The 20,046-nt window shown below is 49.8% G+C and overlaps 1 protein-coding gene across 19 annotated transcripts in view; it reads right to left on the bottom strand.

Moving 5' to 3' along the window:
- The window catches only part of KCNMA1 (potassium calcium-activated channel subfamily M alpha 1), a 700,634-nt gene extending 698,881 nt beyond the window's left edge, over positions 1 to 1,753 (bottom strand). For 12 of the 19 annotated variants that reach the window (XM_084794305.1, XM_084794311.1, XM_084794312.1 and 9 more), the window contains exon 1: positions 1,131 to 1,649. In XM_084794305.1, the coding sequence (XP_084650431.1) occupies positions 1,131 to 1,511 (381 nt within the window). In that variant the 5' untranslated portion in view covers positions 1,512 to 1,649. Of the gene's footprint in view, positions 1 to 1,130 lie in introns of all 19 variants that reach the window. The other 7 variants (XR_014781481.1, XM_084794299.1, XM_084794301.1 and 4 more) reach the window with 5 other exon arrangements.
- Between the last annotated feature and the right edge of the window lie 18,293 nt (positions 1,754 to 20,046).

Raw genomic sequence — 20,046 nt, 5'->3', positions numbered from 1 at the left:
AAAAGAATGGGTGGTGTGAAATCCTCTTGGATGAGAATTACGAGAAAAGAAGGCACCCAGTTCAGCTCCCTCTTTTTTTCCAGTTCTTTCTTTTATTCATTCTATAGCTCTCTATCAAACACTGCCCACCTCCAGTCCCCCACCTCCAGTCAGTGCTAGGTGGTGGACAGGGACCCCTCTAGGGACATGGCCACAGGCCAGCCTAGCAACCATACATCTAAGATGTGAGCTCTAGTGCGGGTGGGCGTCTCTGCCAGGAATAGCTTAAGGCGACTTCCAGCCACAACCAAGTGCCAAGAAAGGGCTGCTGCGTAAAGCGGCCCCTTAGACTCTGAGTCGGGCAGCCATCGTACTTGGAACTGCATTTGTGAGGACCCAAAGTGGGTGGCCTGGGAAGGGTGTGCAGAGGCAGCGGTGAAAGTAGGGGAATGTTCCCGCAAAGAAAATGTAAAGGATGGAGTGGGCGGTGACATCAGACTTGCAACCATGCCACGTTTAGAAAGTGACTCTCCATGGGTTGACCCCATTCTGGGATGGGTCTTCCCAACTTTTTATTGACGTCTGTGCCCCCACTTTCTCTAGCCATGTTGCTGCCCCAGATTTCCCAAAATGCAAGAGATGTTCTCCCTTGCTCAAAGGACCTTCCCTTCTTTGGGACCCCAAGAACTCATCTCCCCAACAAGCTCCTAAAGTATGAGCTGATCTTCCCTGGCTTGCCCACCGTGAGGAGCCTGGCCGCAGCCAGTAAGTGGTGCCCAGCATGCACCCAGGGTCTTCCAGTTTCCTTGTCCCCGCTAGGTTGCTTCTCCTCACTCCACAGCACCGAGAGGTACATGTGCCCCCATCCCGGCCGGCCACAGCCACTAATAACCTTACAATAAATAAACAGAGAACTAGAGCGGGGGTCTGAGTCCCGGAGCACACCGGCTGGGGTTAACTCATCACCCCTGGCGCACAGACCGCTGCCCCAGTCCGAGGGCGCAGGGAAAGGGAAACGAAGGGCGGGCGACGGGGACAAGGAGGGCAGGGACGGAAAGAAGCAAGACGCGGTGCGGAGCAGAGGTGGGCTGCAGGGGACGATGAGAAACGGCGGGGATGGCGCAGGGGCGGGCGCCCAGGGCGCGCGTTACCTTCGCCTTGCCCCCGCAGTGGCAGCAAACGGTCCACAGGTACTTGAGCGTCCGCCAGAGCAAGATGATGAAGAGGCCCCCGAAGAAAGTCACCATGGAGGAGGCCAGGAAAGCCCACCACATGCGTTGGCCCCGGCTGTCGCACGGCACCTCCATGGTCACCGGGATGATGAGCGCATCCATCTTGGGCTCGTGGACCGAGGACGAGGAGGAAGAGGAGGAGGAGGAAGAAGAAGAGGAGGAGGAAGAGGAGGAGGAGGACGCGTCTAGGCTGAGATGGTTCGCGTGGATATTGCTGCTCATTCTAAGACCGCTGCCTCCACCGCCGCCGCCGCCGCCGCCGCCGCTGCTGCCGCCGCCGCCGCCGCCACCGTTTGCCATAGCTAGCAACGGGCGGCCGGCGCAGGGGCTCGGGGGAGCTCCTCCCGCCGCCAGCGCCACCCCGAACACCCATCAACAGCCATGTTGCTGCTACTGCTGCCGCCGCCGCCGCGGAGCGCGGGGAGGGGGGCGGGGAGGCGCCTGGGCTCGGGGCTCTGTGCGCGACCTGGCGGGGTGCGCGGAGATATATACAGCCGAGCGCCGCCGCCCGCCCTCCCCCGGGCCGCCGGCCCGCCCGGGGGGGGAGGGGATGAGTGTGGGAGACTCCCACTCCCCGACCCGGGCCCGGATCGCCCCCGGGGCTGCTCGGAGGACAGAGAGCCCAGGGGGCGCCGCGGGCCACCCGCGCCCGGGGTCTGTGCCTCCTGGAGCTCCGCGCGCGCGATCCCGAAAGCCCTCGGCGTCGCTCGGCCCGCCTGGCGTGCGCCACGCGTGTGCGCTGCGCCCGGGCCTGGGGTCCCCCTCCCGTCCCCGCGCAGTTCTCGGGTGATGAGGCGACAGCTCGTTAGGATCGGAGAATCCGCGCCCTCCCACCCGGGCGTGCCCGCGCCACCCTTCCTCCGATCCTGGATCGCCGCCTCTTGTGTTCGCGGGGCCGCGGCAGGTTGGCTGCGGCCGGCTGCCCTGCCTCTGCTTCCCGCTAGCCTGCGATCTGCCGGACCCCCTCCGACCGGGTCTCCGCGACCCCAAGCCTCATTTGCCTCCGCTCGCTTCCTCCTCCTCGCCTCCTCAGCTCCTCCTCGTCCCCGTTCTCGCAGCCCGAGCCTCTTCGGCGCGCGCCCCGCGCTCCCCGCAGCCTCCAGCAGTGGCAGCTGCAGCAACTGGAGCGGGCGCGGGCTCAAGCCGCCCGAAGCGGGAGGGGAGGAGGCTCACCGGGCTGACTCGCCACGGCTTGGGGCTGAGTAGGGGCCGCAGGTTATGTGGAGGTGGTCAGGCATGCGGGCCCCCAAACACACAACCTTTCAGGGAGCAGAGTATAGCGCCCCCAGCCCAAATGCAGTACCTAGAAGGTGTTGCGCCCCCCTGGGCTCAGAGGGGTACCCCAAGAGGAAGCCACTAGGTGCCCAGGGTAGGACGGTTTTCCCAAAGGAGCAGTAATGGGGAGGGGAGGAGTGGCTGGCTGTCAACTGGACTCCATGGACTTACTTGCCCCTAGATCCTCAGCCTTGGAAACTGACGAAGACCCTAGCCAAGAGAGTACACTTGCGGACTTATAGTTAGCTCCCCCATTTCCTAGGTGCCACAACATGAGTGCGTGGGCCCCTGGAAGTCTGTCGCTGGTCTGTGACCTCAACCAGTGGCAAGTGGGGTTGTTGTTGTTGTTGTTGTTGTTGTTGTTGTTGCTGCTGCTGCTGCTGTTGCTGTTTCCTTGTTAAGCGATATGAAAGCACGCAAAGAAGACAACCTGTCCGTTGGTGTGGAACAGGACTGAATAGGCAGTGGGTTCCTTACAGGGTCACTTCCCTGTTTTTTAGTTTAGACTTCTGTGAGAAGAGCAACTGGATGATGCGCGCTCTCCTTGTCGTCCCACATTTCTGGTTTCCCTTTTTTCTCCCCTTTAAGGGAAAGGAATCCAAATTTGTTCCGCAGCCCCTGTTCCCCACCCCACTCCCAGTCCCCCTTTGGAATCACAGAGAAACTTCTCCCTCTAGGCGCCTCTTCTCCAGTCTAGCAGCTGGACCACAACTTTTTCCTGTGCTAATTAAAACGTAGATGATCACTCTCCCCTCGTTGCCCACGGTGATTTCCCCAAAGTTTCCAGCTCATTAGTTATAGCCTAATTGGAATTCCCGGGTTCCTTTCAACTCTTCCTATGTTAAATTGGCCCAAGTGAGCCTCCTTACCTGGACAAACTGTCTCTACCTAAATCATTGGTCAGCCACACCCTCAGATGCAGGAAAGGGCCAAGGAAGGCCAAACCTGGCAGTCACTAAAGATATTTGAGTATCAAATTGGTTGGTACCTTCCTTGAGCTCAGTATACATATCCATTAGAAAAGACGTAAGGCCAAAGTCATAGGGGAAAAGATGGAATTAGGTAAAGGTGTTTGAGTGTGTGGTGCCCCGCACCCTGCACCCTGCACCCAAAAATCAGTATATAAAGGAGGACCAACAAAATGGCTCAGTTGATAAAGTTGCTTGACTCCAAACCGGACCACCTGGCCTCAGTCCCTGAAAAAATCACGTTGTCAGAGGAATAAAATGACTTCTGCTAACTGTTCTTTACACACCCATGGGCGTGCTATGGTGCACACTCATGTTCACACACACCCCGAAAGAGGGGGGGGGACAAATTGTTTTAAAGAAGAGAGCTATAAATGGCATTTCCCAGAAGGAGAAATAGACTCTGCCTCCCCGTGGTATCCGGAGGCGATAGCCCCAGCATGATCCTTTGAGCTAAGAAAGCTGCTTCCACACAATTCTGTGCTGGGTGCAACAGCCCTGGGTCTTCTCCAGCATAAGGCTGGGAGAGTTGAACTTGGAAAGGCTGGAGCAAAAGGCAAGTGGCTGTGGGACTGTGGCTCCTTCATTAGCGTTCTCAGTAGCTGCCTCTGTGCCTTAACACACCCCAAGAATTAGGAACTTTACTTAACTCCAAGATTTAACATTTAAAAAATCACAGGTACTCTCCCACCCTGCCCACTCCCCCCCACCCCTTCCCGCCCCTCACCCCCCCACACCCCTGCCTCATGGGTTAGGAAGCCTTCAGAATGTATTCCCACAGTAATAAGAATTGAGCCTCCACAATCTCCAGGTTTTTTCTAGCCAATGCCCACAACAACCTAAATCCCCTGAAACACCAGCATCAGGGTGACTTACAGGAGGCTAGTGACTGTGTGCCTTCTGTCTCCCTACATGTGAAGTCCCCACCTGTGTCCCATCATCGCCATCATTATCATCATCATCTCGGCATCCTTCTAGAGGGTTCCAGAAGGATCCTGAGACACCCACCCCCAACCCCCATTTCTTTCTGCTCTCTCACAACCAGCCAATTTTGCTGGCTGAAGCTCTCAGCATCTCTAGAGTTGTCCAAGACCATGCCTCACTCAGAACTCATCAGAGACCCTGACTATCAAGGTCACTATCCTCCCACCATTGCAATCACCTGTCCCTGACCATCTCCCTGAATGGCCTGACTAGAGACACAGAATGAGCGTATTGCCAGCCACTAGGAGTAGAGATCATCAGGCCTTTGCCCGGCTCTCATCAGCCATTTAGAAAGCGGCTCTTCCTGGCCTTCTGTCTAGGAGGGAACCTCACATTCTAAAGGAACCCTGGGGTATCACACACTTGTGCTGTTCATATCTAAAGCTGGAACAAACCCAGAAACCAGAGTCAGGACAGAGAGAGAGAGAGAGAGAGAGAGAGAGAGAGAGAGAGAGAGAGAGAACGAGCGCTTGGAGAGTAGTGTGCTTCCTGCACACGTATGAGGACCCGAGTTCAGACACCTAGCACTCACATAAAAGCCAGGCATGGTGATATGCTACTGTAATCTCAATTCTGGGTGGTAGAGAGAGACATAGATACCAGGCGGGTTGCTGCACAGAAAGCAGAGCCAATAAATAAATAAATAAATGTAAGCTCTGGATTCTGTGAATAGACCTGTCTCAAAATTAAGGTGGAAAAGTGATTGAGGAAAGCATCTGACATCAACCTCCAGCTTCCAAGCGCTCTGCATTGGGCAAACACACACACACACACACACACACACACACACACACACTGAATTGGACAAACTCGGACCAGATCTTCTGGCCCCTTGTGCTTTGCTCTTACAGTGTACTGTGGCAAGAGGCAGGAATTGGGAGCTCTGCCTCCGCTTTGCTGTTCTGCACACCTACACAGCCCTTCAGAAAGAGGCCGAATCAGGACCATTGAGCCGCAGCAACCCCTCAGCTCTGCTGTACACTCTCTGTACAGTCTTTATACTCTCCCTCAGAGGGCCTCACCGACAGCCAGGCTGCGGCCAAGCTCCCGAGAGGCAGACCCCGTCCAGCCTGCATAAGATCTGTCACCCACACCCACTCATTGTCTTTTTACTCCTCCGGTAGCCTGCGACATGGGAAGCTACCTACTGCAGGTGTGTCTACAGGTTGGGTATTGAGAGTCGTTGTACAAGCACTGAAAGCCAAAACAAAAGTAGAAACTCACAATAGGGGCCATTTATTTGACTGTAAATACATATAAAAACTTCCCAGGCTCTTTAGCAAATGCATGGGCGTCTATGGGCATTTCCAGAGCAAGCCAAGGGTTTCAAATCTGTTAACTATCTAAGCTGGGCATTCCCAATAGACTGAAAAGAAGCATATGAAGCTAAGTGCATAAACACACAAACTTAAAGAGTGGGATGATCAAAGTCTAACAAGCACACGAAAGGTTGTTTGTGTAGATGTTGGCGGAATGTCACAATTAAGATGCCCTGACTGGGCTTTCTTTTCTCTGGCCTGGACCTGGTCAGTACTGATCCTTTGAAAAATGGGTCTTTGCGAATCTGTTGGGAGACAGAGTAAGGCCTCCTTAAGTGATGTGGCGCCCTCTGGTGGCATTTTCTGGTAGACCACTACTTGGTAACTCTTCAAAGGGGGGCTAATTGGCTCAAAAAGTGCGTTTGAAACATTTCACAGTAAAACAAACAGTGTAGCCACAGGAGTGGTAATCATGGTTCTGAATTATAGAGATCAGAGGATACAGGCTAATTACAGATAATGATGTTTGCTATACTTGAGACTGGACACTAAGGGTTATGACTACAGACACATTTAAGGCAATACATACACTAACCAGGTTGAGTTAGCTGGCTATCCATTCTGCAATGAACAAATATGTCAAAGAATGCTATGCAATATACATATATGCAGCTTTGTCCATTAAAAAAATTAAAGCTGGAGAAATGGCTCAGCAGTTAAGCACACTTGTTGCTCTCAAGACACCCTGCTCTGTTTCCCAGCACGCACATAATGGCTCACAAGCATCCAGTTCTGGGGAATCCAGTACCCTCTTAGGATCTGTAAAGGCATCAGCTATTCATGTGGCCCACAAATATGCATGCAGGCAAAGCACTCGCTCATAAAATGAATAAATTTAATTTTTTAAGTAAAAGTGAGGGGGAAAATTACATCCAGGATGATATTAACTGTCCACTTACTAATTCCATACTCTGTAATGTTGGTGTAGAGGTGGCTGGCAGTTCATGTCCTCAGTACAATCTGATGCTACATTCAGCCACGGCGGCCTTGATGTCTCTACACTTCCCTGAGCTTCCATGGTCTGAGAGCTGGAGAGCAAGGGTAAAGCGCATCGCTTCCAAGCAAGAGGACCTGAGCTTGGCCCTCAGAATTCGTGTGCATATTTCTAAAAAAAAAAATGGGTGTGAAGCTTGCTTAAAATCTTAGATCTGGGCAGTCAGAGGCAGGCATGTCCCTGGGACTCACCACAGGCCTGTCACACTGGGCCAGAGAATAAGAGACTCCCTCAGAGAAAAGTGGGACGCTGTCTGAGGAATGACACTTGGGGTTGTCCTCTGGCCCGTACAAGTGTAGCCACTGTGCCCATCCACACATGCACACATTACCATGATGTCTTTCCAGACACTCGCAGCACTCCCTGCCTCCTCACCTCCTTATAATCTATCTGTGGTAGAAGAAAGGAAAGTAGCTATGCTGCCCCTTTACAGAACTGAGTCCTCCCGTTGGTCCAGGGGTCCGATGGTCTAGGGGTCCTCTACCTCAGGAACGACTTCTGATTTGCAACAAAGGATGAAGACCACAGAGGCCCAACCTTCAAAACTATATCCAAGAGCCCTTGAGCTTCAGAGAGTTCCCTGGGGGGAGGAGGGAACAGGAAAGCAGCTCTCAGTGGGTTTGGTTTTCTTTTTATAAATAATTAACATTTTACTCTATATTTATTGCTGTTTATAAGAGTATTTCAGACTGATTACAAAGCCTTCATAAAAGGACCTTGCATCTACCCAGGACCCTACCACCCACAGGTAACACAATCACGCTTGACATTTTATATACGCAAATCCCGATTTTTCCCCCCTGTGGATGTGTGTATTTTTGCAAAGTGAAAACTGCATTGAACATGCAAAGTCCATCCTACTCTCCTTTAATATTAAACTGTGAGGAGTTTTGCCTGTTGTTAAAGAGCCTAGAAAACACTAGGAAAAAATAAGTGAGTAGCAGTCCAGCAGATGGCATACCACTGGCGTGTGGGTTATTCTAAAATTTAATATATTTGAAACTACACTCTAAAACTGTAGGCAAACCTCTTCCTGTAGTTGAGTGACGTCAGACAGCTTCCACTGATATTCTTGCATCTTGGCCTCAGCAGATGATCAGCTGAGACCAGCTGAGACCAGCTGGACATGCCTGGCTGAGACCAGCTGAGACCAGCTGGCCGCAAGATCCTTCCCAGCCCTTTACTACAACGCAGGAACTTAGTAGTCAGGGTGTGAGAGTCTCAAAGTAGTCGTCTCTTTTTCTAACATGTCCAAACCATTGCCTTAGCCAGGCATAGTGACGCAAACCTTTAACGCCAGCATTTGGGAAGCAGAGGTGGCCAGATCTCTGCATTCAAGGGCAGCCTGGTCTACAGAGTGAGTTCCGGGATAACCAGGACTACATGGAGAAACTCTGTCTGGAAAAACCAATACAACAACAACAAAAAAATCATCATCATCATCATCATCATCATCATCATCATCATCACAAAGAAACGCTTGCCTTTGGAGAGGAGCACTTTGCTCTTACCATGCCCTCAGCTGTAGTCCCTTCTGCTATCCAGATGCAAGCTTACAAGAACGCATACTTTTCTTTGTACTAGATGGCACCAATGTCAGGGTTGATGGAGTCAACTCAGGAGCCATGTCTTGGCTGGAAGGCACCTTCCACCTCCATCCTGCCGGGCTGACTTCCAGAAACAATTCTGCCCGTCCCTCGCCCCTGTCAGCTCTGCCAGCATTGCCTCTAACGGAACACCAGTGTCCTGAGCCTTGCCTCTGAAAGGCCTCCAGAACCAGAGAGTCCACTTTTTTCTATGGTGCCAAGAGAAGAACCAAAGGAAGCGCCTCTCCATGCTTCATGTGCCGGCCGGCCAGACTTCCAGACCAAATCACTGTCTGCTCTTATTTCTGGTCCCCGGTTTAATCTGTGTAGAAGCTCTGGTCCCAGGGTAGGAAGGTCAGCCCTCAAATCTTTGTCCTGAGTAAATAAGGGCTTTGGGATACAAACACCAAATGATGAAGCAGAGGACTTATTCCTGCTCCACAGACAAGAACGACGCTTATAATCGTTTTAGGAATAAGAAGCCAAAAAGTCAGACATCTCAGTGGTAGCCAGGGATGGGTTTCCTGCCTTCAAACTCTGATTTGTGTGTGCCGCCCCTTGCTTTGTGATAACGGAGTCTGAGGGGCTTGGGGAGTACCTGCAGTGCTGCGGAGGCGGAGATAGGAGGAGCCATGGGGCTCCCTGCTAGCCTGTGTAGGCAAACTCTGGAATGCCAAGTTTATTGAGAGACTCTATCTTAAAAAATAAGGTGGCCAGCAATTTAGGAAGACGCTAGATGCCGGCCTCTAGCTAGTGTGTGTTTGCTCAAGTACATACAGGTACATTCACCTGTAAACACACATGTGCGTACACACACACACACGCGTACACACACACACACACACACACACACACACACACACACACACACACCTGTGAGAGCACCCTCCCTTGGAAGTCCATCCCATCCCATGCTTCAGCATTCCCACAGTTACCGCACTTCCTACATCCCCTACCCCCGGAAAAAGCTACAATTCTAGCTGCTCAAAAAGATTACGAGCCATGGTGTCTTATGAGTGGTGAGGTTATTTATATAAAACTGAGAAACACGGCTTTGTTTGTACTTTCCAAAACAAACCCAACAAAATCTCAACGTAGCAGAGCCCTGGGAGATGTAAGAGAGCAAGCCATAAAAGGGACACACGACAATAAACTGGTCTCTGAGTTCAAAAGGGAAGTTCATCAAATGTGTTTATGGAAGGGGCCGGCTGTTACCATGGAAGAATGTTGTGAACCTTCCAGAATGTATTCAGCTGAAAGCTTAGGCTGCTCCCTGTGCACAGAAATCTTAGAGGTGGTCTCACCTTTGCCCCAGATTTGCATCCCTAAGTCTAGCATTGGGGGAAATTTTCAGGGCATGTGGTACAGTTATCCTACATATCCAAAAGGACAGCTGAAGACAGGTGACACAGCCAACTGTCTGGCCAACCACGAGAAGGTGCATGTATGCACACACACACACACACACACACACACACACACACACACACACACACGTGAACTCCGGCTATTCCAGGAGCTGAAGCCATGACTTTTTGGCAACATCTATGGAGTGCCTCACCAGCTTTGTCTCCCTGGGAACCTCTTTGAACACAAACATTAGGTTCTTCCAGAAGGATACCTTAAGTGCCGAGAGGGTAGGGCAGGGCAGACTTAGAGACAGCTGCTGCCCAGCGTGCCTTAATGCCTCCCTTAAGGCGCGACATGGGTTTTCTGGAAGATGCTCAGTTGAAGGGAGGCTTGCAAGCTTGTGATGCTTCCTCTTGGTCGTCTATCAATCTCATTTTGTTCTCTCTTTATCACAAAATTGAAAGCTGTAAGTTGAGCAAAGTAAGCCACAAACTGCCCGAGCATCCCTGGGAACTCACTGCATGATGGATAGTCGCGGTCTTAAAGCTTTTTATCTGACTTGCTCTCTGCTCTTCTATCAAGTCCTGTCTTGGTGACACCGTATAGAGACAGATCGGCAAGGGTGCGTAAGCGGCTTTTTATTCCAAGGCATATTCTGTCTAAAGCCCGATGGCTCAGATGGGAATTCTAGCCCCTCTATCATGTGTCTAGAAGCCGAGTGCTTCTTAATCCACTAGCCTACCAAGATGGCTGTTTATTAAAAACCAATGGTCCATCATCGAGTGGAACCTCCTGAAATGGCTTCCATTAAAGTCATGGGAGTATTTGAGTCCATTTGAGAAGCGATCTAAAGACTACAGAATTGATCCGCCCATCACTCTGTCCTGAGAGCTCTGGCCCCTCTTTCCTCGCTTCCGCCACAGAGATTTTGTGAGAACCGTTCCTGGAGTGGAGTTAGCAGGGAGAGAAATGGCATGGAGGCACAGCACACCCTTCCTTCCAGGCCCATACAGACATGGCTCACTGGTGAGGCTGGGTACCATCATGGACTCCCATATTTAACGTAAACAGTCCTCCCCCCTCCCCAACTTTTAGGTGACCGATGACATGCTGGCCAGACCACTCTGCTGGTTTGCCCCATTGCTTCATTCACACTGGTTCTCAGCCAACTCCCTTCACAGGCTTCAAAAGGGAATTTCCTGAACACCACATCTTAGACCATCAGCATTGGCCACACATAGACGTTAAGCGGATATGGACGAATTGGAAGCCAACGGGGAATTGTAAAAGCCGGTGTAATGAGTGAAAACGATGGCATTGTGTCAGAGCTTGGTGCTGTGCATAAGGCTCTTTAACCTGAGGCAGAGACCAACCCCGGGGCGACTGGGTTTGGGGGAACTAAATGGAGTGTGGCTTTCTCGTTTAGTTCCACAATGGGCATCTGGGAGGAGCTGGTCCTTCACGGGTTGGCTTTTGGGGAACACTGGACATTCTTACGTGGCTGAATTCTCAATGGCTCCACTATACAGATGCACAAAGTGCGGCTCAAGCACATTAAGCGAGTATCTCATCCAGACTCAGAGAGAGTAGGTCCCCACAGAAGTGCTGTTCCCGAGGTCGGCGAGCAGCATGCCCTCTCGGTGGTCACTAGGGCCTCTGCTGTCTACTTCACCCAGGCCTCCTCAGTGAGGAGGGCATGGTAGTGAGGCTTTTGTCCGGCATGTTCTTTTTAGATTTGAGACAGTAGTGTTTGAAGATGACCGGCAGTTTGCCCAAAGCCTCTTTGCTGACATTAGAATCCCTTCCTGTACCCTTTCTGCCCTCTCTAATGCTACCTGGGCAGCAGATGGGCCTGCTGGGGCCTGGGCAATGAGTCCTCCTCTCCTCCTTCCTGTCCCCAGCAGGTCTCCCAGATCCTTTCTTGTTGATATTTCTTTGAAATGGTAATCTGGGTCTCTGGGACCCTTAGAACCTTTTGCTCCCACAGAGCCCCAGCTGTGGTTATGCCCAGCTGCGCACCAGCATGTGCAGCCTCACAAGTCCCCAGGCTGGTAGCAGGCACGCAGGGAGTCCTTTGCCATGTCCTCTGGGACTCAGAGTACCTGCTGAAGTGAGGGATCCAGGAACCCCAGGACATAACCTCCACTGGGCTTTAAACGCAGTGGCTACAGCCAGCAGCTCGGCTCTGAGCTTCACCCTGGAACCAGGTCGGATGCAACATCAGACCAAAGCAGGAGCTTTGAAGCACCTTTGTGGACAGGTCCTGGGGTGCTGGGGTCTTCGCTAGGTAAGGGGGGGGAGGGGGGCGGGCTGGTAACAATGAGAGAGGATGTAGAGTCGGGCGCCCCACTGTGCCTGTGGAGGAAAGTGAGGGGGTAGGGGGGAGCGACATTCTAGAACAGGAAGGAGGATGGGAAAAGTGGTGGGGAGGAGGTAACATTCTAGAATGGAGAGGAGGAAGAGAAACAAAAGTGAAAAGTGAGACTGAGACACAGAGAGAACTAGAGAGACCCAAGAAGCAAAGAGAAAGAGACATAGAGCCGAGTCAATTGCTTCCTCCCTAGCATTCTTTCTCTAGCACAGATGGGTGTGGTTGGAATAGATGGGCCCCAAAGCGTCCAAAGAATAAAGCAAGCATACACACAAAATCACAGAATCCTTCTACCATCCATCCATCCATCCATCCATCCATCTATCCGTCCATCTATCCATCCATCTATCTATCCATCTATCTATCTCTCTCATCTGATCACTTTCACTGTCTCCTCTCTCTCTCAATTTTTTTCACTCTTTTGTTTATCAGGAAGAATGCATGCTCTGATGTGTGGGGTGTGCCTGCTGAGCACAGCCTGGGGTTGGCAGTCACATAGTGTCTCAGGGTTGGACTGGCTGTAGGCGAGGGGCTGGGAACCCTGGGATGTGTGTCAGGAGGTGGAGACGTGGCAAGAATTTCCTGCGTTATGCTCTCATCATCACAGTAAAGACTGGTTAAGATCAAGAGCCAGTAGAGACAACCTCCAGAAGTTACGTCCCAGGCAGACAAGCCTGTGAGCAGCCAGGCAGGCTTCATGCTAGCATCAGTGGTCTCAAGTGTGACACTTTTCATGGGAAGCCCACCTGCCTTGTGCCTCCTTGTCAGAAAAGTGACCGTTGGTGATCAGCCCCAAGTGGGTTTTACATATCACACCCACTCCCCCAAGGCTGGCAGACCTTCTGAGAAGAAGGTCCTGAGCGATCGTAAAAGGTGGTGGTGACTTCTTCAAGGAAACTGTTTTCCAGACACAGTGAGGCAGTAGCATGTATGCACTCACAGTGATTGTGACAGCAGGCACGAGACCTGCACAAGCTCAAGCCAGACGGCATGCCAGCATGGAGTGGAAGGGGTAAGAGTGAAGAGCGGCCCTAGCCGAAGACTTAGGGACTTTAATAGCAACTGGGGAAGGAAGGGTCAGTTTTCTTCGATGATGTCACCCTGGTAGGTCAAGCACACTACATCCAGGGCAGACCCTACTCCCAAGAGTAATAAGGCAAGAAAAACGTGACTGAGAGGGAAAAACAAGAAGATGACTCAGAGTTGGGTGGGGAGGGAGGGAAGGGTAGAGAGGGTAGATATGGGAGGAGTCAGAGTGAGCCTGGCCAAAATGATTTGGAACTCTGAAAGCACATACACACTTAGAGGAAATGTGCTAGAGAAGCCAAGTTGACTGTGTGACTTTGCTGAGGAGACTAGGACAAACATCTATTCACCCTAAATAGGCCACAACAAAGAATCAGTTTCACCCAAATAGCCTTAGTAAGCCAGTGGGCTTAGCGGGGCTCCCTATAGGGGTAAGATGAGGTGTTACTTACAGCTGCACTGGTCAGAGGGTTCCGCCCCCCCCCCTGCACCCCGCCACAAACACAGCAATTGCTACTGCATGTATAACCTTACAAAGGGGCGCCATGAATCTTATATGTTTTAGGAGCTCCATGAGACTCACATGCACTATTCACTTCCTGACGCTTGATGGAATTTTAGTTCGAACTAGAAAGAAAAAGCTACACGGCAGACCTAGCATCTTTTTACAGTTCTTATATCATCAGCAGACACAAGTACCTCTTGGGCATCTAATATGGACATGAAAATGCATTAACTACCATTAATAAAAAGGGAGAAGATACATACCCAATCCAAGATGAAAAACCCATGGGAAAATAGCCGTAATCACGAGCTGATGGCTAGAGGCAGAAAGAAAGCAACATTGTATGAGACTGCCATTAACTAGTGGCAAACCAGTAATAAGATAGAGGCCTCTAAACTAGCACATTTGAATATATATATATATATATATATTAATCCAAGACCAACCTGATCTATGCAGCAAGTTCCAGGTTAGCCATAGCTGCATTGTAAAACCCTGTTTCAAAAACAAAGCAAAACAAAACCTAAGGAATGACACCCTGACAGTCAACATGGCAACAGCAGCAGGTGGCCTGAGAGGCAGTGAAATAGCACTGCTCTTCAAAGGGCCAAGCACAAACAACATTAACCGAGACACCGATGCTTATCCACACTGGGCTTTAAACAAAGGCTTGAAATTAAGCATCCTTATTTCTGAAGATGACTGTCACCCACAGAAATGAAAAAGTGTCCAGGAGCAAGGAAAGAAAACCCAGATGGGATGAGGAAGAGACAGCATCGATGAGCAAAGGTCATGACGAGCTAAGAGCAGGTGACCACAGGAAACGTGAAACAGCACTGGCTTCTAAAGCATCGATGGTGCTAAGGATAGATTTGGGTGACATCACGTCAGAGCAAGATGGAGCCAACATGCTGGACAGCAATATCCTACAAAGCAGAGAGCATTACATCAGGGTTAAATTATGAATGGAGTTAATGCTCTTCAGTCAGTCAACATGTTAAGATGTTAGAGGTAACTTCTGAAGCAATAAAATATGAAATATACGGCTCCAAAATCGATAGGGAATGAAAAGAAAGCTGTTAAAGACAGTAAAGTAGAGGGGGGGAGGGGAAGCCTAAAGAAGGATAAGGCAAAATAAAACAAATGCTAAGACACAGGAAAACTCCCTTGAGGTTTAGTGAATGCAAACGGATCCAACTCACCAACCAAAAGAAAGAATCACTTGACTCACACTACATCACTCAGCAATAGACTGTTTTCTAGGAATATATCTATAGGTCACATGCCCGGAGGAGTTGAAAGCAGAGGCTTGGTGGGAAAGTATACCAGACAAACTTCAACCGAAGGACAGCTGCTCCAGAGTTCCCCTGTCACATCAAATAAACTGTCATGGAAATGCTGAGCATTGTGGTGCACACTCACAATCCCAGCACTTAGGTAGCTGAGGCAGTGGGATTGCTATGAGTTCAAGCCAGCCTGGTCTACAGAGTGCACTCCAGGCTAGCCTGAGCCACAGTGCAAGACCCTGCCAAAAGAACAGCAGACTACAGAGGCCTGGAAAGAGTAGTTAAGCAGTTAAGAATGCGCACTGCTTTTTGCAGAGGACTTGCGTTTGGTTCCCAGCTCCACATCAAGCCCTCACAGTTGCCAGTAACTTCGGTTCCAAGGGTGTCCTCTGGCCTCTGAGGGCACCTACAAGCACACGGTCCGCATAAATTCACACACTCATACACATGTAAGTAAATAAAACTTCACAAAGATCATCCGCAGCGCTGGGGAAATGGCTCATAGGTAAAGAGTTGATACCGGAACAAGGCCCTAGGTCAGACCTCCATCACCCACATGAAAGAAAGGCAGGGATGCATGTCGCCCCAGTGATGGGGGAGGCGGGGATATTCCAGGGCCTTACTGGCCTGAGTCTACCTGAATTGGTGAAGTCCAGATTCAGTGAAGACGCTATCTCAAAAGAGAGCCGTAAAGGAAGACATCCTACATTAACCTCTGACCTTCACACACACACAAGTACATACACACATAAACCACACACATATGCACAAATGTATACACATATCACACACATACATACTGCACATACACATGTGTGAGCACATGAATATACACATACACCACACACAAACACACATATAAATATACTATATATACATGCACACACATGCAAGCACACACACATATACTACATATACATTTACACCACACACATATATACCAGATACACATGCACACACACACAGTACCACAAACTTATATACTACATACACATGTACACACACAAACACATGCACACACATATACTACATGTACACTTATACCACACATTCACATATGTACCTCACACACATTCACACACACACAAACACGTACACACACATATACCACACACACACAAGAATATCGAACAGACATGTATGTAATGACGGGTAGGAAAGGAGGAGAGGAGAGCAAATCCTATGAACAGAGACACTAATCAGAGAAGGACCTAACATTTCAATAGCTCCAAACCAGCTGAGACGGTGGCTCTGCCTCCCTGTACCACCATGTGGGGCTTTGGTGACGGTGGTTTTGTTTGTAATTTGTCTGTTTTAGGCTTTGTTTTGTGTGTGGTAGAGATTTGCTATGCAGCACAGGCTAGTTTCAAACTTTACAACCCTGTTGGCTCAGTACGCTATATTTTAAATTCTTTCTCTCTCTGTCTCTGTGTGTGTGTGTGCGCACACGTGTGTGCATGTGTGCCTGTGTGTATGTGTGTGTGCGCACGTGTTATGTATGCTCCTGTGGGGTACAGGTTCTTACTCACACACCGAGACCGGGAGAGAGCACTTTTCTACCACTCTCTGCCATGTTCACTTGAGACAGGGTGGCTCAGTGAACCTACAGTGTGCTGTTGTTTCTACTGCACTGGCCAGTGAGACTCAAAGATGCTCCTTTCTCCAAGCCCCGCCCCTCACACTGAGATTACAGATATGTGCAGCTACACCTGGCTTTTCCATGAGTCTGGGGGGGGGACCCTCCCATCTCAGGTCTGCATGCATGGACAGCAAGCATTCTTACCCATCAAGTCATCTCCCCAGGGTAGTTTTCTTCAAGTGTACAGCTTTGGTATCTGTATTGCAGACATCACAATAACTAGCCTCTATACAGCCATTCCCCAGCATCAACGAAGGATGTGTCCCAAATCCACCTAGAATACCAAGCTCCACAGATGCTCAGCTCCCTTATATAAAACGGCATAGTATTTGCATATGTCTCACCCTATTTTAAATCTTCTCCAAATTAACTTACAATGCTCAGTGCTATTTAAATAGTCTTAGAGTTTGGTATTGTCTGGGGACTAATGACAAGAAAAGTATCTGTACATGCTTGGTACAAACACATTTTTAAATGCATAGTTGCTTGAATCTATAGACACAGAACCCAGACACATGGAAATGCCGATTGCTTCTTTATGCCACCACTGAAATAAACCTTGCCACACAGGTGCTCTGTGTTCCATGTGATTTTTTTATGGACAGCAGACACCCACCTCCAATCAGTCTGAGTTATGAGAAAGGGCAGAGATAGGCCTCCTGACATAAAACCTCAGTGACAGCCCTGTTGGGCCATGCTGTGTTTCCATGCCCACTTTCCAGCCCCTCGCTGAATTCAGAAGGCTTGACCACTGGCCTTCCCAGCCTGGAGCATGGGGTGTCGCAATCAAAGGCCATAATCAACATCTGATAGTGTGAAGAGAAGCCGCTTCTGCTGGAGAAAGTCATAAGAGACTTTCTGATTTCATTTACAAAGGATGTCTAGGAAGCCAGAGGTCTTGCCCGGTGATCCCAGGGCTCCCAACATGGCAGAACTGGTGGGAAGCCAAACTTTTATATTCTCTCTTCACAAAGCTGTACTTTTTCTGCAAGTATCACACTCAGGACTTCATTAGGGAAGGGTCTCAAGATACATGCTAATTAGTGATGCTAAAGTCATTGCAGTACATACAGACAATTGACTTTTTTTCTTCAAGAATTTGAGAGCCAATAACCTTCCACTTAATATGCATATGTATCTATATGAAAATTTTATCCTCTAACAATTTCATATATGCATGAATTTTGGTCATTTTTTCACTCCCTGTCACCCTTTCTCATCCCCTTCTCTCCCACTGAAATCTCTCCTCGCGACAAGCCGCCTACTCTGATTCCTTTTATTTTTTTTATCTCCTGAGTTCAATTATGGCTGCTTGCAAGAGTGTGAGTGGGGAGTTATTTACTGGAACACTGGCGTCTTACCAGTAGCTACACCACTGAAGAAGATGACACTTCTCCCGCAATGGCCATTAATGGTCCATAGCTCCTTGATGAAGGATGGGAAGGGGGGGGTTAGCGGGGGGGGGGGGGGGGAGGGAGGGGGGGAGGGAGAGTTAGTCCCATCACCGTCCACAGTGATGTGGTAATGTGCCTAGTCTTTAGTCTTATACAGATCATGATGAAAGTAACAACAGCTGCAGTGGGTTCAAGAGTGTGGTGGGCATGTCATCTAGTCAGAAGCTGTTGCTCTAAAGCAACCCAGGCCACCCTCTGCTGCTTACATTCTTTCTACCCCTCTTCCGTGATGTTCCTTGAGCCTTGGGGCGGCGGGGGGGGGGGGGGGGGGGTGGTGTGTGATATAAATATTCTATTTAGGACTGAGCACTCTGAGGTCACATATTCTCTGCACTTCAACCAGTTGAGGTCACATATTCTCTGCACTTCAACCAGTTGCGGTGCATTAACCACCACCAGCCGTATGAAGAGAGCATCTCTGATGAAGGCTGAGACAGCGTCGGTCTATGGATATAGACAGTAAGCATTTAGAAAGGAGTTTGGTAGCACTCCATTTAGCAAAACAACAGTTGTAGATTTTCTCCTAGAGTCTATGGCCATCCCAGCCGGGAGGCCTTGACCAGGTTTACAGACTAGTCATGGGTTCATTCCTATAGAGTGGACCGCAAATCCTATAAGAAAGCAGATAATTACCCCCATGATAGTCACACCACTACTGCACCGCTGCTCATATCTTTCCAGGCTGTAGTCATGTAGCTATTATAGGTCATGTGGTCCATAGCTAGACATGACCAATGATGACTTTCCTCTACCAGTGGCTGCACATAGAACCTTCCGGCACTCTGAGAGCTTGCCGACAGGCAGAAACTTCCCAATGCAGATCCATCTTGATTTCTCAATGTCTTGTAACCCATGTATTGTAGTGGCTTCAGCAATGGGGTCTCACGCTGTAGCTCTTATGGCCATCCCAGGATGCTGCAATGTTTTAGGGGCCCTTGGGGGCCAACAGCTTGTAGGGAGGCGCCCCACTCCTGGTACTGGGACTTAAATGTCACAACACTAAGCTTTTGGGAAGATCATTATTCACCCATGCAAGACATCTCTTTTCAGACATTAAAAAAACTATATCTATATCTATATATATATACACATGCATATACATATATATACATATGTGTATATATGTGTGTGTGTGTGTGTGTGTGTGTGTGTGTGTGTGTGTGTGTGTGTGTATTAAGCAAGATCTCTCAGTAAACCTGGAAAACACCATTTTTGCTAGACATTCTGGAGAGTAAGCCCCCAGGATCTACTGAGCCCTGGGTAGTAGATGTCTCCTTCTGATGCTCAGCTTTCACACGACTGTTAGTGATCTGACTTCAGGTCCTCCTCGTGTTTGTACAGTTAGCGCTTTTCCTACTGAGCCTTCTCCCTAGCCTCAGGCGTCTTTTTTTCTCTAATTAGTTCAGAAAGATTGAAGCCAGTTCACATTCAACCATCTTAAGTAGCCAGGATGTTCCAGCCTTTCAAAGAGCACGCATCCCATAGTCTGCTTTTAGCCATGTGGGTCCTGTTCAGAACCAATTAAGAAATGCCACCTGGGTGTAGTTATATGCCATGTACTGTATTGGGCCATAGGGATGCTTGCTAGAGTGACGTTTTTGTCCTGGATCCTTGGAAGCTCAAAACAGAGTCATTGTCTGAGGCTCCAGATCAGCCTCCTTGTTGATGCTGAGGCAGAGTGATACAGAGGTCCTGAGGGGCCATCAGCAGGAGAGGACAAGGAAGGGAGAAGGTTTCCAGGAGACAAAGTGGGACTTTCCTGGCCAAGGAAGGGGAGAAGGAAAGCACCTGGGCTGGAGCAGAGCAGAGGCTAGCCTCCTGCCCGGTGACACATGTGGGCCTTCCACCAGAGGGACATCACAAGAGCAGTGGTTCTCAATCTGGGTCATTTTACCACCTTGCTCCCAACCTGGCCATGTGTGAAGATGTTTTCGTTGGCCAGATCATTGCTGCTGCTGGCATCTTGTGGGAAGAAGGAGAGATTTGCTGCTAAACCCCACTCAAAACCAAAAGGGCCCACTCTTGCCGGGTACACCACAAGAAAACCCACAGAGCCAGCTAACCTGGGCTCATAGGGG

Source organism: Acomys minous (assembly GCF_964271855.1).
Source record: "Acomys minous genome assembly, chromosome: 9".
NCBI lineage: Eukaryota > Metazoa > Chordata > Mammalia > Rodentia > Muridae > Acomys > Acomys minous.
Note: the sequence above shows the minus strand (reverse complement) of the source record. Positions and strands in the feature narration are given on the sequence as shown.